Below are 17,972 nucleotides of genomic sequence, written 5' to 3'. Positions count from 1 at the left end.
TCACTGCCTTTGCTCTGAAGTTCTCCCTTTATTCTGTGTTTCTTGACTGTTTAGCTTGCAGCATTTGAGGACACATGCAAACAAATGCAGTAAGAGGATCATTAGCTTGACTGTGAGGATATCCTGAGAGATGGGTTGGGGTAGGGCAGACTTCTGAGGAATCCCACTCAAGGCAGATCTTTGAAATTTGCAGACTTTGATCAGCAGAACTACGATTTCTGTCCTGTGGTGCCATCACCAAAGTTTCTCCAGGGTTTAACAACTCTGATAGTGAAGGATATCTTGCATGTTCCTGTTGAACATGTGGAATTTCATTTTACACTTCTGTAAGATCCATTCCAGTTTTGTTTTATTTTGTCCTTCCAGCACTTATGTCACCTTCCCCAACACTTTCTTCTTTGCAACCTGTTCACTTGTGGCAGCTTTGGTTCCTCTGCCCTCAGTGAAAGAGGGCATCTTTACCCTTCCAGATTATTTCAGTGGTTCACTGCAAATGGGATGGGAACTTTCTCCCTTTCACTTGTAGTTCAGCTGTCAGCCTGAGGAATTTCTTAGTTCTGATTGTCTGGGTAATCCTGTTTAGTTCCAGTCTGAGTACACTGAGTGTATTATGGAATTCTCAGCTAATGTGTCTGCTGACCCTGTGGAAACTGGAGTTCTGCTATCCCTTCTCCTTTGCTCCTTCTGTGCTTTCCCCAGGCCTGGAATCCACCTGATTTGTGGAGTGGCAAGAGAGCTCTTTTTAGGGGCTGTCCCCAGGTCTTACCCTTTTGCTCAACCAGATTTTAGGCCCTTTGGCCAAAGTAAAAGACATGTTCAAGAATGTTTTGCCTCTGCCAGAAAAAGTCCGTACTTCTTTGCTTTGTGTTTCAAAGCAGTTTGGCAGAAATTTTCGAGAAGATTCAAGCAAGTGAAATAATGATGTGTAAAATTTTTCAGGTTATATTTGGGGATGTTCAGTGTCTCTGAAAATCTGAGGCAAACCCAGGAAAGAGCAGTTAGCCTTAATAAGGCAGTGTCATGAGCCCTATTTGTCAGAAGAGCTGAGGACAGAGGCTGCTCTGCTTTTCTTTTTAAAATCTGTTGATGTGAATATTGACTGCATCTGTTTCTAAGAAACATCATCATTATGTAGATGTGATTTATTAAAACAGAAGCTCTTCTGGCTCGTGGTCATGGAGTATAAAAGGTTCCATCTCATGCACAGCCAGATCACGGTGGTGCTCTGATAAATAGAGACAAAAAGGAGCTAAACCCAAATTTTCACCTCTTCACTAATTATCTTTGTATGATGATCTTTACTGGTCAGTAGCAATGGAATGGAGGTGGCACTTTTGGCTCACTGGTGTTACATGTAGTCTGAGGGCCCCACTCTTAAAATCAGACCTTGAAGCAGTTACCCGGCAGCATTTAATTATGGATTTGTTCATTGATCCTTTCTGCTTGTGCTGGTAAGGATCTGCTGTGCCTGGCTGGTAAGGATCCCAGAGTTCCTTGTGGCACTTTCTGGGTACAAAGTTGAAACCTCTTTGTTTCAAAGTATAAAACAATGACTATTGCTAATGCAGGATCTGAGGTTGAGCAGCCAATTAGGAGGCAACTTAATGGAGTAAGTAGAGAACAGCTACATTACTCCTTTGAATTGGAGGAAAGTAGAGAATTGGCCCCAAGTCAGCAAATAAAAAGGCGGAGGACTTCTAAAGATGAAATGAAAAGCCCTTCAAGAAAATTATTCTCTTAAGCTGAGGCTGGTGTGATGCACAGCCAGGTTAGGGCCACTCTTTTTCAAGGAATTGGCAGGGGCAGTCTTTTGGTAACCAAGGCACTGCTTGGCATGAGCACCCACGGGTGGCATTTAAAGAGTCTGATAACCGATGGGCATTGGCACCATTGACTGGGACACTCTCCCTTTCTCTTTTCCCTCTACCCCTTCTGGTCACAGCTGATTTTTGCCTTGGTCATCTCATCCTGTACCTTTTTAATGTACTTGGAATTGCCCCTGGAGTCTAGCCTGCTGCTCAAGGGGCTGCTTGCTTTGTTGATATCCAGAGGGATGGATATAGCATATAGGCTACTCTCCTACTACACATTTAAATTTCCAAACCCTTCAGCTTCAGAGATGGGCAACATACTTTTTTTTTTCCAGTTTTATTCTCACTTTTGGATCTGAGTGGGTTAGGGGAGATATGAATGTCTACCCCTGATTTGTTTCTCCTTGAAATTTTGTTATTTTAATTTTCCTCCTCCTCTATTGTGTTTTGTCCATAACCCTTTTCTTCAGAGTTGTGTGTGGTTGGTCAGTCTGTTCAGGAGAGTTATGAGGTCAGCTCTTTGGGTGAGGAAATGGAATTAATGGACTTCAGGATACTCATAAATGACTACAGGTGTGTCTTATGGGTCATAAACCACAGCCATTCCCTTAAAAGTACAATAATGTTTGTAAATAAATGCACACAATTGTTTGTTGAAGTAAATATCTATTTCCGAGCCTTGAACTGCTGCTTTCCTTGAATGTATATTGCAAAAGGGGCTTTTCTGGAGTCCTTTTGATTGTTTCCTGCCTTTGCAGAGTAGTATAAAAGCAAGAGACTTGTCCCAGGTGACAGAGGGCTCTGCTTTACTCTGGAGTGGGTGGAAGCACTTGCAGAGCTGACTCAAAAAGTTTATTTCTATGCCTCCACACCCAGAACTGAGCGTGGCATTTGATGTCAGGGCTTTACAAGAGTGATAATTAGCTTGTAGAACATATAAAACATGATGCACATGGCTTTTATTGCTGCTGCTGGCTCTATGGAGGAGTTTCTAAGGCACATCTAGCACAAATACATGTGCAAAATTATTCTCAAATCCTCTGGCAGTGTGGGGTTCTCATGTTCATCAGCACGTTAATTGTGCTGTGCCTGATGTCAGAGTAGTAGAGTTAATTTAAAAAAATCCAACCAAACAAAACCCCCAACACAACCAAACAGCTTTCTGTAGCAGAGATTCCCAGAGTAAGACTCAGCCTGTCATGATAGCTTCCTTCAGGCCACCTCATAGGTATTGAAGGTTCTTTCCCCTCATCCTCTACTTTCTTGAGTCTGATTTTAGACAACATTTTACACATCTACAGAAGTATCATTGTGATAGCTGTGTGTCATCAAACACACTTTGGTTTGAAGCAACTGGTTTGAAATGATGAACCAGCAAAATTAGTTAATCCTAGACATAATTGCTTTGTGTCTGTTTTCCATCACTTCCTTCCCTTTCCCCATGAAATTACTTGTATCTCATCCAAAGGCAGAAGGACACTTAGTCTTATCTTTCCTCATTTTATATTTTCATGCACAGGCTGCATGAGATACAACAAAATAAGCTAAAAAAGGAGACTTATGTCTCCAGAAAAGGGATATTTTTTCTCCTTTTGAATGGTGGAGGTCTAAGAACCCTTTTTTAGGTGCTTGTGGATAAAGACGGATTCCTTCAGGGTCTGATATATTTTAAAACCAAATTTACATTTTGCTTCAAACAATATCCAACTCTCAGGTGTACAGGATGTTAAAACCTAGGAAGAAACGGTGGGGAGAAATAAGATTCTACAAATTCTGCATGTCTGTTCTTTTAGGGAAGGGCCGTGTTTTAATGAAGGGTCAGTGACAGAGCTTTGGGCCCATCTGGGACATTGCCATGGCACTGGCACTGCCATACTTGTTCCCAGCCTCTGAAAACTCCTGTGGCGCTCTTTCAGTGTCAGTGCACCTCTAGACAGATGCAAAGCCTGGAACTTGCAGTTATAAAAATGACTTCTACCCTCATTGAAGGGTTTGATCTTTTATTTCTTCTTAATATAGAGCTTGCCCTTCAATTTGCATTTCTCTTGTGCTGAGATTGAAAAAAATATGCTTGATGCCATTTTATTCTTTCACCTTGCAGCCCTGGAGGCTCCTGGCTGCTTCTGGACCTGTCACTGAGCCGCTTTGGCTCTCAGTTTTTCTAGCTGTGAACTGGGAGTAGTTCATCTTCCCTGTTTCAGGAATGCCCCTTGCTGGGAGTTCAGTGCTGTGTCACCAAGGGTTGTACTGGTGACGTGTTACAGACAAGTGTTCTTGCATTAGAGATGGCACTTAGAGAAGTTAAGTTTTATTTATTTATAATAGTTCGCTTCCATCACCTTACTTTGTGCTTGTACTGCACAATTAAACATGTTGGATTTAAACTTGAACCTATTACAGCCCTTTTTTTCCCTCCAAGCAACATGGGCTGACCTCACACATTACTGCTTTGGAAATAGGTGAATGCTAAAGCTGTAAAATACCTGCAGCACCTTCACAGAAACAGAAATCCTTTCTGAGGAGGAGCCGTGTGTTTAGCCTGGGTTTCTGGGGAGCTGAGGCTTAGGCAATTTTTCTGTATCCCTTGTCTTTTTCCCTTCTGTGCCCCTTCCATAATTCCTAAATTGAGTTTGAAAAATGGGTGGGGTCTTGAGATAACAGTGTCTTTATGGATGCTGTGAAAAATAGAAGAGAAAGAGAGGAGAAATCCTATTCGGAGCAGGCTGCACTGATGTCAGTTATTGTTAGGCACCAGGGAAGCCTGATGTGAGAGATGAGATGGAACTCCCACCTTTGGAAAGGCTTGGGTTAGAGCTTATGTCTCCTGAGTCAGATATTGCTGTCAGTCAGTAAACATGAATTTGTAGGTAACAAGGCTGCCTTGCTCAGCATGCTAAGAAATGGGTCTGGTTTTAACTGACCTGAGCTATGGATGTTACCAGATTAGACAGGTTTTCAACCAGTTTGAAAGTGATGTGGAATACAGATATATTCCCATTACTAAAATGTTCATGGTTTGATTAAAAAAAAAAAAAGATAAATTTTAATGACAAAAGTCTTAAGGCAAAGAATGCTAGTCTATGTTTTCTAGGCAAATTCAGCCATTGTAAAAGTAAATTTTATAGGTATTTAATGTTGATATCTGAAGGTGAAGTCAGATCAAGGTGGGCAGAGGACACTTAACTGTAATGTTTTACTGTGTGGGCTCTAGCTTGACATTCAGGGTGTTATGCCTATTTAACTTCATCCACTTCCAGCTTTTCTGGGTTAACTCCACGTGTTGACAAGTCTGGAGTTATTAGGTGCTGTCTCCACAGCAATGGAAATACATTATGTCAGAAAAATGGAGATGAGGCAGGTGATACTAAATTCTTTCAGTGACATCTTGCTAGTGATACCTTCAGGGTAATTTCTAGATGTTGTAATTCATTAACATGGATGGCAAAGCAGCTTGTGCATAATTATGTGTTCTGTGTGCTGACATGGATTTTTTTGTTTGTCCTTTCTCTGCCAGGACTCCACTGTTGTGACTCCAATTATCCTCAGAACAGACCCACAGGGATTTTTCTTCTACTGGACAGATCAAAATAAGGTAAGAGAAAAGCTTCCACCTCCAGAATGATTCTTCCTTTTCTCTGTGGTATGATGTGCAGTCCTGGCACAGCAGACAAACATTTTATCAGCTTATTTTCTGGAGAGCAAAGAGAACAAGCCTGTGGCTCATCCCTGGTGCACAAGTCTTGGAGAGCTGGATGGAAGATTTGGTAAATTCCAGCCATGTTAATGCTGGGATGCCCAGTGGGGTGTACAATTGTCCTGGCAAGGACAGGAAAGATCCATTTAGGATGCTGTTGTGGTTCATACTTGGCTTGTGGTTTCTCTTGCCTTCTGCACGTTGGGGATTTTGTCTGTTGTGCATGGCAGAATTCCCAGAGGCCCCCGCTCCCTTTGAATTCTTCCTCCTTAACAGCCACGTGCTCTCTGGCCATGCCTGGTGGGCCACGTCACCAAGTTCTTCCTGATCCTCCCTGGACACTTTCAAAAACATTCCGGTGTGCTGAGCTCACTGCTGAGGCTGGGAGCACTTGGGAAAGCTCACAGCCTGATTCATCACTGCCCTGCCCCAGTTCCACATCCTTGTCACCCCTCAGAGCCACCACTGCCATGTTCCCAGCTGCTGGAGGCTGGAAACTCTAGGAAACACAGGGAAAGAAGGCAGCACCCTGAGCACGTGGGTGCAGCTTGTTTCCCAGACAGGTTTCTAATAGAAAATGAGTGTTGCAATTGGTATTGTAAAACACTGTATTGAAACTGGGAATTGAGTGAGTTTCTCCTCGTTATAGCGATGAATTTTCAAGTACTTATCAAGTGAGTGCTTGTACTGGCTCCCTGTTGAAAATGGTGTTGAACTTGGTAGTGCTTGAGCTTTGGCCTTGTATGAGTATCTGCCAAAAACCCTGAATGTGTGCTTGTAGTGTTCTGGCTGTAGAAACCTGGTTTACCAGTTGTGTAGCTGTTTTTCGGGAGTTCTTGTTGATTTTGTTTAGATACCAGGACAAAAATAGCTTGAGGAGACAGCAGCCATGAAATGTGCAGGCACATTGAGGAGGCAATTTGCTGTTACATTAGATTGTGTTTATCTTCCTATGTTTGCTTTTCAGAGGAGATGGAGCAGGGCTTGGAGTGAGTCTATTTGGAAACCATATTTTCTAATTTTCTAATGAAAATCCTGTCTTTGCCTGTGCTCCTGCAAGGTTGTGGTGGGTAACAGTGAGTTCATCTGTTGACAGGGCAGAGTTGGTTTAAATTACTGCCTGGAGCAGCCAAGTGAGTGCCCTGAGAAGCTGAAGGCTGTGACTGATTTACACTGATCCCGTGGCTGTGCCAGGACATGGTGCAGCCTTTTAGCTTGTTCCTTCCCTTGCATAAACTAATTGTATAAGCTAAAAAATAACGATGAACTTTGTAAGAATAAGTGGAAACCCAGAGTTGATTGGAGAGTTTATTTCACTTTTAATGTGTTTGGCGCTAAGACCTCCTTCAGTTTCCTACTGTTGTCTGTAAAAACAATGTCTTGAAGCAATTCTGTGAAGAATAGCTATTTATAGAATTGTTGTTCTCGTATTTGTGAAAAAATGTATTTTTAATGCTCAGAGCATTTTTTAAAGGTTGGGTATTTATACAAGAGGTTTAAGTGTGAGTTTGATTTTTAAACTTGCAAATCAAGACTCTGTAAAGAACAAGAGGGTTTTTTTTCTGGTTAATAATTCATGGCAACTAGGTGAAGCTTGTTTCTAAACACCATTCTAGCAGTGCCTATTTAAAGAAAGTAAATTTATATCTACTGAGGTACTGATAGTGCAAGGACTGGAAAGGAAATGCCATTTTCTGCTTTTACAGAGTATTTGGGTTCACGTTGATTGCAAGATTGCAAATACATGAAGAAAGGAGGTTTATATAGGAGATCCTCTTTAATTTCCTTCTCTTTGTGTGAAGTCATCCTGTGATGATAGCGGAACTATGTGAAGAAATATGAGGACAATACACCCTCTATGTGATTACTTTCTCTTTTTTCCCTATGTTATTTTTTTTAAGCAATTGCTTTTGTCATGAGCAAAGCCTGCTATTTTCTGTGTGTGGAAAGATAAGCCTTGCTAAAGCAAGTGATGAAGTGGGAGAAGACTGCTGCCAGCTTCCTTGAACGGGCACGTTTTTCTGGGAGCTGACTACAAAAGGTGTGGAGATGAGGCCTGAGCAGCAGCCATCCCTGAAGCCATTTGTGTGTCCTGTTTGCCAGACCCTGTGAAACAGTAAATCACTGCCTGGACAATGGTGTGCTGCTTAAAACAGGAATCTGCCTCCTTTGCTTGCTGTTGCCTTATGAGTAAAATTACACAAAAATTACACGAATCACTGGGAGGGAAAAACAAAACTAACAGAAAACCACTCCCCTGTGCTGTATTTTTATTTAGCTTAGAGAACTGGTGGTTGTAGCCCTGCAGCTTTCCTGAACTCGTTGGCTGGTTGAGCTGCTTCTGGCATTGTTTTCTTGTTCCCTTCCTCCTCTGTTTCTTCTCTGTTGCAGGGAAAGGCAAATAATATGCAGTGTTTGCTGTCTAGCAGTGGGTTTGGGCAGTCTTTGAGGCTGCTCCTGGTGCAGTCAGAGCCCAGAACTGTGGTGGAGATGGAGAGCAGCCCTCCCTTGGTGCTGCTGGCCCCAATGGGAGCTCTCCTGATGCTCACAGGGTCTGCAGCCCCTTCAGGGGATCTGGGTGGTGTTGCAGTTCAGCAGATGAGGGCCCAAAAGGCTGATGAGGGTTAGGTTTTGCATACATGACCAGTGTGCATGGTTCACTTGCTTTCCCTTGTAGCTTTCTGATAAAAAAGGTAGTACCAGTTGGCAGTTTCGACTCAGGAGCTGTATGCTCCTCATAGGCAATCCAAGATTGCTAGTTTTAGCCCCATGGAGATACTTTCCACTTAGGGTATGCCACATGTGAAAGATAACTTAAATTGGGTGGCAATTTCTGTGTGTGAAAGTCTGTTAAGTTATTTCATTTAAGCCCCAATCTTGCAGTTGGGTGAGACCCATGTGGTGTCCTGCATCTTGACATGCTCACTGTGCATTTGCATATTTCAGCTTACCTTGTTGTCATCTGTAAGGGTAATCCTCCAAGATCAAGGCATCCACAGCATTTCCTTATTTTCTGGTAATAGCAAGAACACTTGATACCTTTTGTTTTGAACAGATGGCAGGACAGCTTTCTGATGTTAATTGCATTTTTAGTATGAAATTCTTTTATTGCTGAAAATTCTGGAAGATTTTCTTCTTCATCTGTATGCAGACTGCTGGCTGATTCCGTATTATTACTTGAATGATTGTCAACATGGACTTTAAAAGAAAAATTAATTAATGTGACAAGCTTATGTCTGTTACTTATGTTATTGTTTAGGTAATGTTTCTTAAATGCAGCAAATCCAGACAATATTCATTGTGGTGTTATATTTTTATAACCTGACTAAAACGTAATTCAAATTCTTGATTTTTTTTTTTTTTTTTACATGGAATGCCATTTCTTCCATTTGTTCTTATTCTGGTCATGAGTGTGGAAGAAAGATAAATCAAAATTTACCCAGGTGAAGAGAGTCAGCTAGAGTAAAAAGGAGTCATAATCAAAAGCATTTTTCAGGAGATGAGCAGAGGCTGGAAGCACTTGGTGTATTTAGCCCAGCTAGCAAAGCAAAGCCAGACAAAGACTGATTTCTGTCTATGGATAAATATATAAATGGATGCATAGGAAACTAGGAGAAGAAGAAGGTATTGTCAGCCAGTTTGTGCGTTACTACGCCTGCATCCTTTGTCTGGAAGTTGTTATGCAATCAAAAGCATGTTGGGAGAAGGCACTTAGCCATTGACTCAGTGCAATTCTAACACTGTGCAAGAAAAGGAGGGAAAGGAGGAAAGCAGCTTTTGTGCTGGATCCATTTAGGGGTTTAAAAGTCTGAGGATGGTTAATATGCTGTCCTCTCTCTCACTAGCACATACTGGTTTATTCCCCTTTATTTTTAAAGCTGGGCAGCTGCAGTGATGTGGCAGCAGGCTGAAAACACTGAGGATGCAGACCCAGTCTCACCCACTGCACCAGGAGAAGAGATTGAGCAGCCTGTGTTGTGAAACTCCACATAAGTGCCCAGTTCCTGGGAGTCAGCAGCAATTTCTAATGTCTGTTGTAAACAGATGATGTTCTTGTTTGTCCAAAGGAAGTGTTTGTTGAGAAGTTACTGCCAGTGCTGATACTCTGTGGGAGGGGATGTGGGGCTGGAGCTTCCCTCCTCAGCCCTTTGCAATTTGAGCATAGGGACAGCCCCAGCCAAGGGCTTTAGCTCCAGAGTGTACAGGGCACCACTCCTACCTCAAACTTTAAGTGTATTTGAGGGAAAATGGGATGGTGAAGCCACAGAAATACTCACAGGCAGCCATTCCTGCCAGACTGACAGGATGAGAGTATCTCAAGGCAGAGAGGCTTGATCTGTACAATTTTTTCCACAGAATTCTCACATAATTCACACAGAATCACTGGGTTGGAAGAGATCTTCAAGATCATTGAGTCCAACCCAGCCCCAACACCTCAACTAAACCATGGCACTGAGTGCCACATCCAGGCTTTGTTTAAACACATCCAGGGATGGTGACTCCATCACCTCCCTGGGCAGATCATTCCAGAACTTTATCACCCTTTCTGTAAAAATACCTCTTCCTAATATCCAACCTATATTTCCCTTGGTGCAGCTTGAGGCTGTGTCCTCTGGTTCTGTCAGTTGCTGCCTGAAGAAAGAGACCAATCCCACCTGACTACAACCACCTTTCACCTTTTTAATGACATTTTCAAGGGGAAAAGTGGGGTAGCTTCTCCTCTAACAGGAGCAGGCCTGTTTTCATGTGTGAGCATCCCTGGCAGACCTGGTGCCAGCGTGCTGCAGCTCAGCCACAGCATATGCACTTGACACAGGAGCCTGGAGCTCTCTTGTGCTGTGAGAGTGCACAAAGTGGTTCCTTAGGATGAAAGATGAGATGATTTTTCTGACTTGGAAGGTCCTCTCCCTTCTTCTGTCCTGATGTGATCCTGAGTTCCTTTGGCCTGAAAACCCAGCACAGATGACAGAGGGAGTGTGGGAAGGGGAGCCCGAGGGCGGTAGGCAGGATTAGGGAGGATTGGGTCTGGCTTCAGCATGTTTGTAAATTCTGTGGCAATCCCGTTGCCCTCTTCCAAATGGAAGATGATGTGGCATTTTTCCAGCTGCTGGGGATTTTGCCTTTTATGTAAGAGGGTTCTTTTGTGTCATTTTTGAAGCAGAGCTGTAAAACAGTTGGGTTGGTATTTGTATTGCCCTATGAATCAAAAATGTTTACACTACCTCTGTATATGGTTTACAGTACATTTGACAAGCATACAATAAAGACTGAAGTTAATATATCAATATTTAAAATACACCTAATAATTTAATGAGAATGGAATATTTACTAGTACCAGGTTTAAAAATACCTACTCGAAATCTCAGCTGTTTGGCTTAATTAATTCAAGAGCAAGGTTACTTAGTTGTACATCTCAGCACTGAAAACATCCAAGAAGTGCATTGAACATGTATTCACACTTCTCTCTCTGGCATGTAAACAGAAAAAAAAAGCTAAGTAACTTAAACCCTTAAAAATCTTGGGACTGTAAATACGATTAATTGAATGAGGAAAAAATAATGCATATGTGTCCATATAAAGGAGTATTTTAACTTGTGCAGTGAAAAATCTCACTTTTCTTGCTCATTCTTGCAGCATCCTTAACATTTCAGCAGCCACCATCCCTTTGTGTTAATTCTGTTTCATGATGAGTGTTGGATACATAGGCCTCTGTCATGTTTGTCCTATGAGCAGATTTTTCTTTGCTTCAGCTGTAGAACACAGGAGTTGGAATTACTTGGGTCCAGGTCCTGGCATTCTACCAGGCACGAGCAAGACTTGTGGAGGGTTGTTTTGTTGGGTTTTTCTAAAATTCTGTATGAGATGCCTTGTGTTCTCAAGTGCTCTACTACTTCTGAGGCTTCTCCATGGACTTCTGTAGAACCAAAAAAAAACCAAACTCTAATTTGCATCTGCACGTTCTCCAGTGTCAGATGGGCACAAGGGGAAATAATAGCGAAACTGGAAAAGTTTTTTTATCCATAGGACACTTTTGACATCAGATCATAATCCTCTCTTACTGAAGGGAAATAAAACTGATTAATGAATGGTTTTGCTCTAAACTTGCTCCATTCCTGCACGTGTGAACTGAGTGCAAAGCTGAAAGTGGATTGTCCCTGGTTTTTAAGAGCAGGGTTGCTTGTTGTATTTCAGTTGGGAATTTAAGGATAAGGGGTTTCAGGCCCTGGAAGGTAGAGATAGTTCTGTGGAGGTCCTGCTAATCTTGTCACTGGAAATCTGGATGGGGGCTTCCTTGGGACAATGAGTTGTGGTGATGTGAGATTTTGCTTCTTACTGACACTGGAAATTGGGAGTGAACCTGAAGCAGACAGTGAAATAATAGTGGTGTCACAGCCAATAATCTGGGTTTTGCAGTCTTTGTGATTCATGAATTTGAGGTGTGGCATCAGGAGGCACCATGGTAGCATTAGGAACTTGAGAACAGCTCATGGTTTTTTCCCCTAACAACTTAAAAATTGGTATGTGAGCGGAATAAAAGAAGACTGGGAAAGTGGTAGGGAATTGTCACAGACAGTCAAAATGGGAGGAAATATTTCATGGAGGTCAGCTTCCCATCAGGCTGATGATTTAAAGGAAATCTCTCTGCTTTCAAAACATGGAAATTGTTCAAGGCCCATTAGGGAAATGGTACTACATCAAACACAGATCTCTAATAAGCATTTCCCACTGCTGAATATCTCCCTTCTTGTGCAGGAGGCAGGAACAGAAAAGGAGATGTCTGGTTTAATCTGAAGCACAGGTCCATTTGCTGAAGTGAGGAAGCCAAAGAACCTCAAAAATTGAGGGTGACTCTGGAGTCAACCAAATTTATGTGCTGCTGAGTTCTCAGGCACTGAGAACAATCCTAACATTTTACTTCATGTGAGAATATTTTCCTTGCTCTCTATTGAACATGGGTTGTGACTTTCCTAGAGAGATGAGATTGTAGGGTGTCTTTTGTTTAAAAGGACTGAGGCTTGGTAAGCTTTGGCTGTAGAGGGATGTAAATATCGAGTGTTACAAAAAAATTGGAGGCTTGAATTTTTATGCAAGAGATTTTTATGATCAGTCTGCTGGAGACTGTTCTGCTGTTACAATTTTCAATTTAAATAGCTCAGTAAGGAAAGCTTGTGTCCAAGGCACTTGTGTCCCCTAAAGTGCCTTCCTGGGCTGGTGTCTGTTTTCTAGATGAGCAGGGCTTGCAGTAAACAGAGCCATAAGCCAGCCTGCTGTCTCTTTTTTGCCTCTTTAATTAAAAAAAGTCTCTTGTGTTCATGCCTGCAGCTTGTACATCGATTTGGTTGAATGTACAGCATCAGCTTTGCTGACTGACCTATTATTAGCATAGTTCAAAAATTGGCTGCTAGCACATCAGCTTTCCTGATCTTTGGAAGGCTGGCTGATCTCTTGGCGTGCCTGTTGGATTGACTTCTCTGTAGTGCTTCACATCCTGACTGTTTCCTTTCCCTATTATGCTTTCAGGTTTTTTTGGTTTGGTTTTTTTGGTTTTTTTTTTGTTTTTTTTTTTTTTTTTTTTTTGTGGGGTTATTTCTCAGCTGTGTAAGAGAGAGTGCTCCAAAAATAACAGTCTTTAAATCAGATATAATCTGTCTCCATACATGTGATCTTCCTGTGTGAACACAAACACTCCCCTACTAATCAGTACTATGGGATAAATGTGTTAGAAATTTGGGCCTTTTTTTTTGAGGAGTTTGAAAGATTCTCTTGAAATACAAGTGAGTGGCAATAAATGCCAGTTTTGCACGAATCCTTGCCTTATTTACCTTAAGGCTTTTTACCACTAAAAACATGGACTTGATCCTGCTTCCTTCTCCTGCCTGCTCCTACAATTCTGGCATTTTACACACTCTGCACTCTGCAGTGCTCCATTGTACCCCACTGCCTTCCTTTTTGGTTTGGGGTTAGTGTGTGAGGACAGGAGGCACTCTGTAGCTCCCTTTCCTAGGGAATCATCTCAGTCCTGTCTTTTCTTTACAGACAACTTGTATTAACTCAGCATTGGGAAAACACTTTGAATGCTACAAATTGTAAGAGTTTTAGGTTCACTGTGTGTGTGTCTGTTATTTTTAATAATTCTAACTGTACAGATACTTTTTGCATTGCCAGTCTCCTGCAAATATTCCACTGGATTAGAAGGTATGTGAACCCCATGGGCAGACTCCTGGTCTCTTGTGCTGCTGTGTCTCCTTGCCAGGCATCAGTTGTGCTGCTGAATCTCTGAGCAAGCTATGGAGGGTCTCAAATCCCCAAAAGAGGGGTGATTGTGCCTTCCCCTGGCTGTGGCTTGTGTAGGTGTGCTGTGTGTGCTGCCAGCAGCAAACCTCCTTTCCGCAGTTAGGGCTCCACACCAGGCAGGAGGTGAGAATTCATCTTATCTTCATTGCTACTTCCAGCTAATCTTTCCACACAGGCACATTTAGCAGTGTAACTTCCCAGTGTCCATCCTTTCCTTGTGAGTAGAAATCCCAATAACAGGGGCATGTTCTCATCTCTGAGACCCAGTTTGTGATGTAGCTCTAATGCTGAGGTGTTCCTCATGCACTCAGTGTGGGCAAGGAGCAGGGGTGCCATGTAAAGGATGTAGATTTGCCTTCATTTGTGTCCCAGGAACATTTCCAGTGTCTGGATTTTTATCGTGGAGGCTGGGCCATACCTTTGTACAAGGTGTGCTCTGCATCATGTGAGAGGAACAGGGTGTTGTTGTCCCAGAGAACTGCTGGTGGCTGGAGAATGTAAATCCTGACTCTCAGGGGCATGTCAGACCCTCAGCTGCCCAATTATCCCAATGCAGTTGGGGGATATATAGCACTGCTATTTCAAGGCTACACTCACACATCAAAAGACAAATTCTACCCCAGTGCCTCATCCCAAAGAGCTCTTGTGCTGTCTGAGGCTGGGGATTACCAGATCCTCCCCTTGATCCCAAGGCCAGTCACAGTGTGCCTGCAGAGCTTTACTGAGCCATCAGCCTCTGCCTGTGCAGACACCACTGGGGTGTGCCATGCCTGGCTGCCCCTGGGCTGAGCTGTGCCACCCCTGGCTGCCCCTGGACTGGGATGGGACATCCCTGGCTGCTCCAGCTGACAGAGCCTTCCCCAAAGCTGCAGAGCTCCATGGGTTGGGAGCTGTTTCAGGTTCTGTTTATTGACAGCCAACTTGCTGCTGACTGAGTTTCAACGTGGTTACTGCACAATATTTTTCACTTAAGGGGTCTGTGGGTAATTTGGACAGGTGCTTCACTACCCAGGGAGCTGGTTATCTCTGACTGATAACAGCAGTAAGTGCTGTAATGAGGATCATAATGAAAATATTGATTAGCAGGGTGAGAGCTGCTTGGCACTGAGTGATGCTTGTTAGAGCCTTGTTAAAACAGTAATGAAATTCTGAAGGAAGCTCTTTTATTTTAATTCTAGCTGCCCTGTGTTGACCCAGGACAGTTAGACATTGGGGCTTATTTAATAAAAGGTGTTATGAAGTGGAACACTAATGCTTGGAAGTTAGGAGTACAGTCCAAAATCTAGGTACTTTATCTTGGCACTTTCAACCTTGAGACTGGGACATTTTCAAAATATTCTGTATTTAAGGCAACTTTTAGAATAATACAGTGATGGGTTTACTCTTTAATTTCCCTTAAAATAGAGATAAATAAAATAAAGGTGGGTTTTCTGCTTTGAATTCAGATTTGCTTGCTAACTAGTAAAATAAGCATAGGGCCATGTTGTTCACAGAGAAAATCCTTCTAAATTGGGGTAACATACCACAGGAGAGGACCAGGCTGAATCATTAAATATCATAAATGGTTTTCCTGACATGGGAAAATACCTGGTTATGATGATTGTGGAATTTGAAGGTAGGGGAACTTTCCTTTCAGTTCCTTGCTCAGGTCTTTTCCCCTGAAGCTGAGTGGTTTTTTTTTTTTTTTTTTTTTTTTTTTTTTTTTTTTTAAGTGCAGATCCTCAACGGATCTTTACTTAAAAAGCAACATTTCCTTAAAAGCAAAGCGATTTGTTGTAATGCTCCAATGGTCCATAATTCATTGAGGTGTTTGCTGAGTAACTGGTGCTTGGCAGCAAAGGAAAATGCTTTAGCAGCTCTTGTAAGTGCTGTGTGTCTGTCAGTGCCCTGTGAAAATGGTGTTCAGAGGAGCTCAGCAGGCAGTGCCCCTTCTGTGGGGACACAGTCCATCACCACACTGCAGGGTTGGAAAACACTTGTTGCAGGGCAAGCTGGGTTATTGACACTAAATGACACTCACTAGCAGTGAGTGTCGTGGTTGAAAAGCATCTCAGCCAAATCTGGGGCTTTGCTTCCTTCCTCTTGCAGACACAAACCTTCAGGCGTTTTTGCCAGTGAAAATTGCTGGGAAGAACCTGTCAGAGATGCTGCAGGAGGACTCTGTGAGCATAATGATATCACCCGTGCTAGATGGATGAGGTGAAAATCTCTCCTCAGACTTGCATGCAGTATATTCTAAAACATGGAAAACCAGCTTGAAGACTGGCACTGCTTTTCTCCTGCCAGAAGGAGATTTTTTCAGAGTACTGACTACAAATTTGTCTTGTCACTGACAAATCATACCAGTATCTTTTGCATAGCTGTGTGTTTCATACCCAGATTGAGATCCCTCTTTCACAATGTACTGGACTTTCAATCCATGATTCTACTGAAATGAAGGACTCGGGAAGGGAGTATAGGTAAGGTGAAGAAAGCTGGAGGTCAGCCCAGCTCTTCTGACTGGCAGACTGAAATATTTGCACTTTTTCACCAAATTGTTTAGACTTTGCAGCTTTTGTGTAAGGGGAAAATTATCTGCCCTTTTGTAGCCACTGTGTGTGTTTGGAATTATCTAAAGGCTTATCTTAGTCCTGTTGCAAAGCTGACTGTTAAAATAAGATCTCTTAATTCCTTGAAAATGTTTTTTTTTTTTTTTTTTTCTTTTGGCTGAGAACTGACAAAGGACATTTCATAATGCTGAGTGAAGTTGTTTGTTTTTTTTTTTTTTTCCTCTGCCTCCACTTTTCCCTGGCATTTCATTCAATATTTTCAGGGGTTCAGGCTAAAACTGGGGGTCCTTCTTCCCCTCTTTGCTCTTTCTGCCTCAAACACTGCTTCATAGCTCTGTCTGGAGCAATATCTGAGTTTCCTAGGCATGCCCTGTGTCCTCATGCAGGAATTTTGCCAATGCCAAAGGATGGCTTTTGGATTTTCTTTCATTTCTGGAGTTGCTGTACAGTGCACACAGACTGTGCCACTCTGCTACATTTATGTTATGTTAAAACAGCTCTTCACAAATTGCCTTCAGAGCAGGTTTTAAATGTGAGAGACTTGGATATGGTCGGACTGGCAATTACATATGTAACTGGATATGGCATGTCACTTTGTGTCACCTTCTTTAGAGTGCACATGGATAATATTGTAGCTAAAAATGTGGGCCTGAAAATAACAATGTAAGGCTCCTACCAGTGAAGAATGCAGGAATTTAGCCCCCGCTATCACCAGATAGGACTCCACGTCCTTTGGATTTATGCTGGTACTTGGTCATAGCCACTCAGCAGCTTCCCTGGATTTCTGCCAGGAATATGGCTAATGCAACAATCTTTTTATGATCTGTTTGGCTAAATGGCTGTAATAATGTGGGGTATTAGAGTAACAGATGCTGTTGACCATCCTGCAGTAGATCAAAGTTTGCATATACAGGAATTATGCATTTCCTCTCAGAGTCATGCATATAATTTGGAGCTTCTCATTTGTTGCCATGGTGTTACATGATCAGAACAAGGAGAACAGAAGTGGTGATTCTAATGAACCAAGTCAGAAGTGCCAGTTTGCAACAGTCTCAGCTCAGAGCCTTTGGAATGGCTCTTGGGTGCCACTAGTGACACAAAGGGGTGCTCTGTAGGTGGCTGTCAGACCCTGGTGGCATCTGAGGATTTCCAAGGCTTGAAATATGAATCCAAACTTGCTAAAACTGTCCTGTGTCATGGGACTGGAGGCACATTTGGCTCATGTTGCTGTTGCAGTTTTGCAACCTCAAACTGTGGCCCCTGAAGGAGAGATGGCCAACACCTGGAGCTGGCATTTGCATCCCAGCATTCACAGGCTGGACTCATTCAGCTTTACCTGGCCTGTGCAGAGCCTGATGGTGGCCAGCAGGCCACTCACCTCCTGATCCCACAGTGGGCTTGGAGGTGGAGAGAAAAGGGACACATGGAAGTGAAGTATCCAGCTGGTGGCACTGACGAGATTTGCTTCTGCAAACTTTACAACAAAGTACTTGAGTTGTGCTGTTGTATAAATTGTGATTGACCAGTGTGAGATCCCTCAGGGTCTGGAGAGACTTAAGCCCCCATCTCCCTGTGCCTGATTCAAAAGAGGGATTTGAAGCCCATTCATATCTGAGAGTGGTG

General features: G+C 42.7%; 1 protein-coding gene across 4 annotated transcripts in view; it reads left to right on the top strand.

Moving 5' to 3' along the window:
* PLCB1 (phospholipase C beta 1) overlaps window positions 1-17,972 on the top strand; it is a 354,560-nt gene that overhangs the window by 19,273 nt on the left and 317,315 nt on the right. For all 4 annotated transcript variants that reach the window (XM_053972199.1, XM_053972200.1, XM_053972198.1 and 1 more), the window contains one exon: window positions 5,326-5,403. Coding sequence is in view for 2 of the 4 variants with exons in the window: in XM_053972198.1 (XP_053828173.1) it covers window positions 5,326-5,403 (78 nt within the window). In the remaining 2 variants the exon portion in view is untranslated. The remainder of the gene's footprint in view (window positions 1-5,325; window positions 5,404-17,972) is intronic.

Source organism: Vidua macroura, chromosome 3 (assembly GCF_024509145.1).
Source record: "Vidua macroura isolate BioBank_ID:100142 chromosome 3, ASM2450914v1, whole genome shotgun sequence".
Classification (NCBI taxonomy): domain Eukaryota; kingdom Metazoa; phylum Chordata; class Aves; order Passeriformes; family Viduidae; genus Vidua; species Vidua macroura.
The sequence above is the reverse complement of the archived record's forward strand: the minus strand, read 5'-3'. Positions and strand labels throughout refer to the sequence as shown.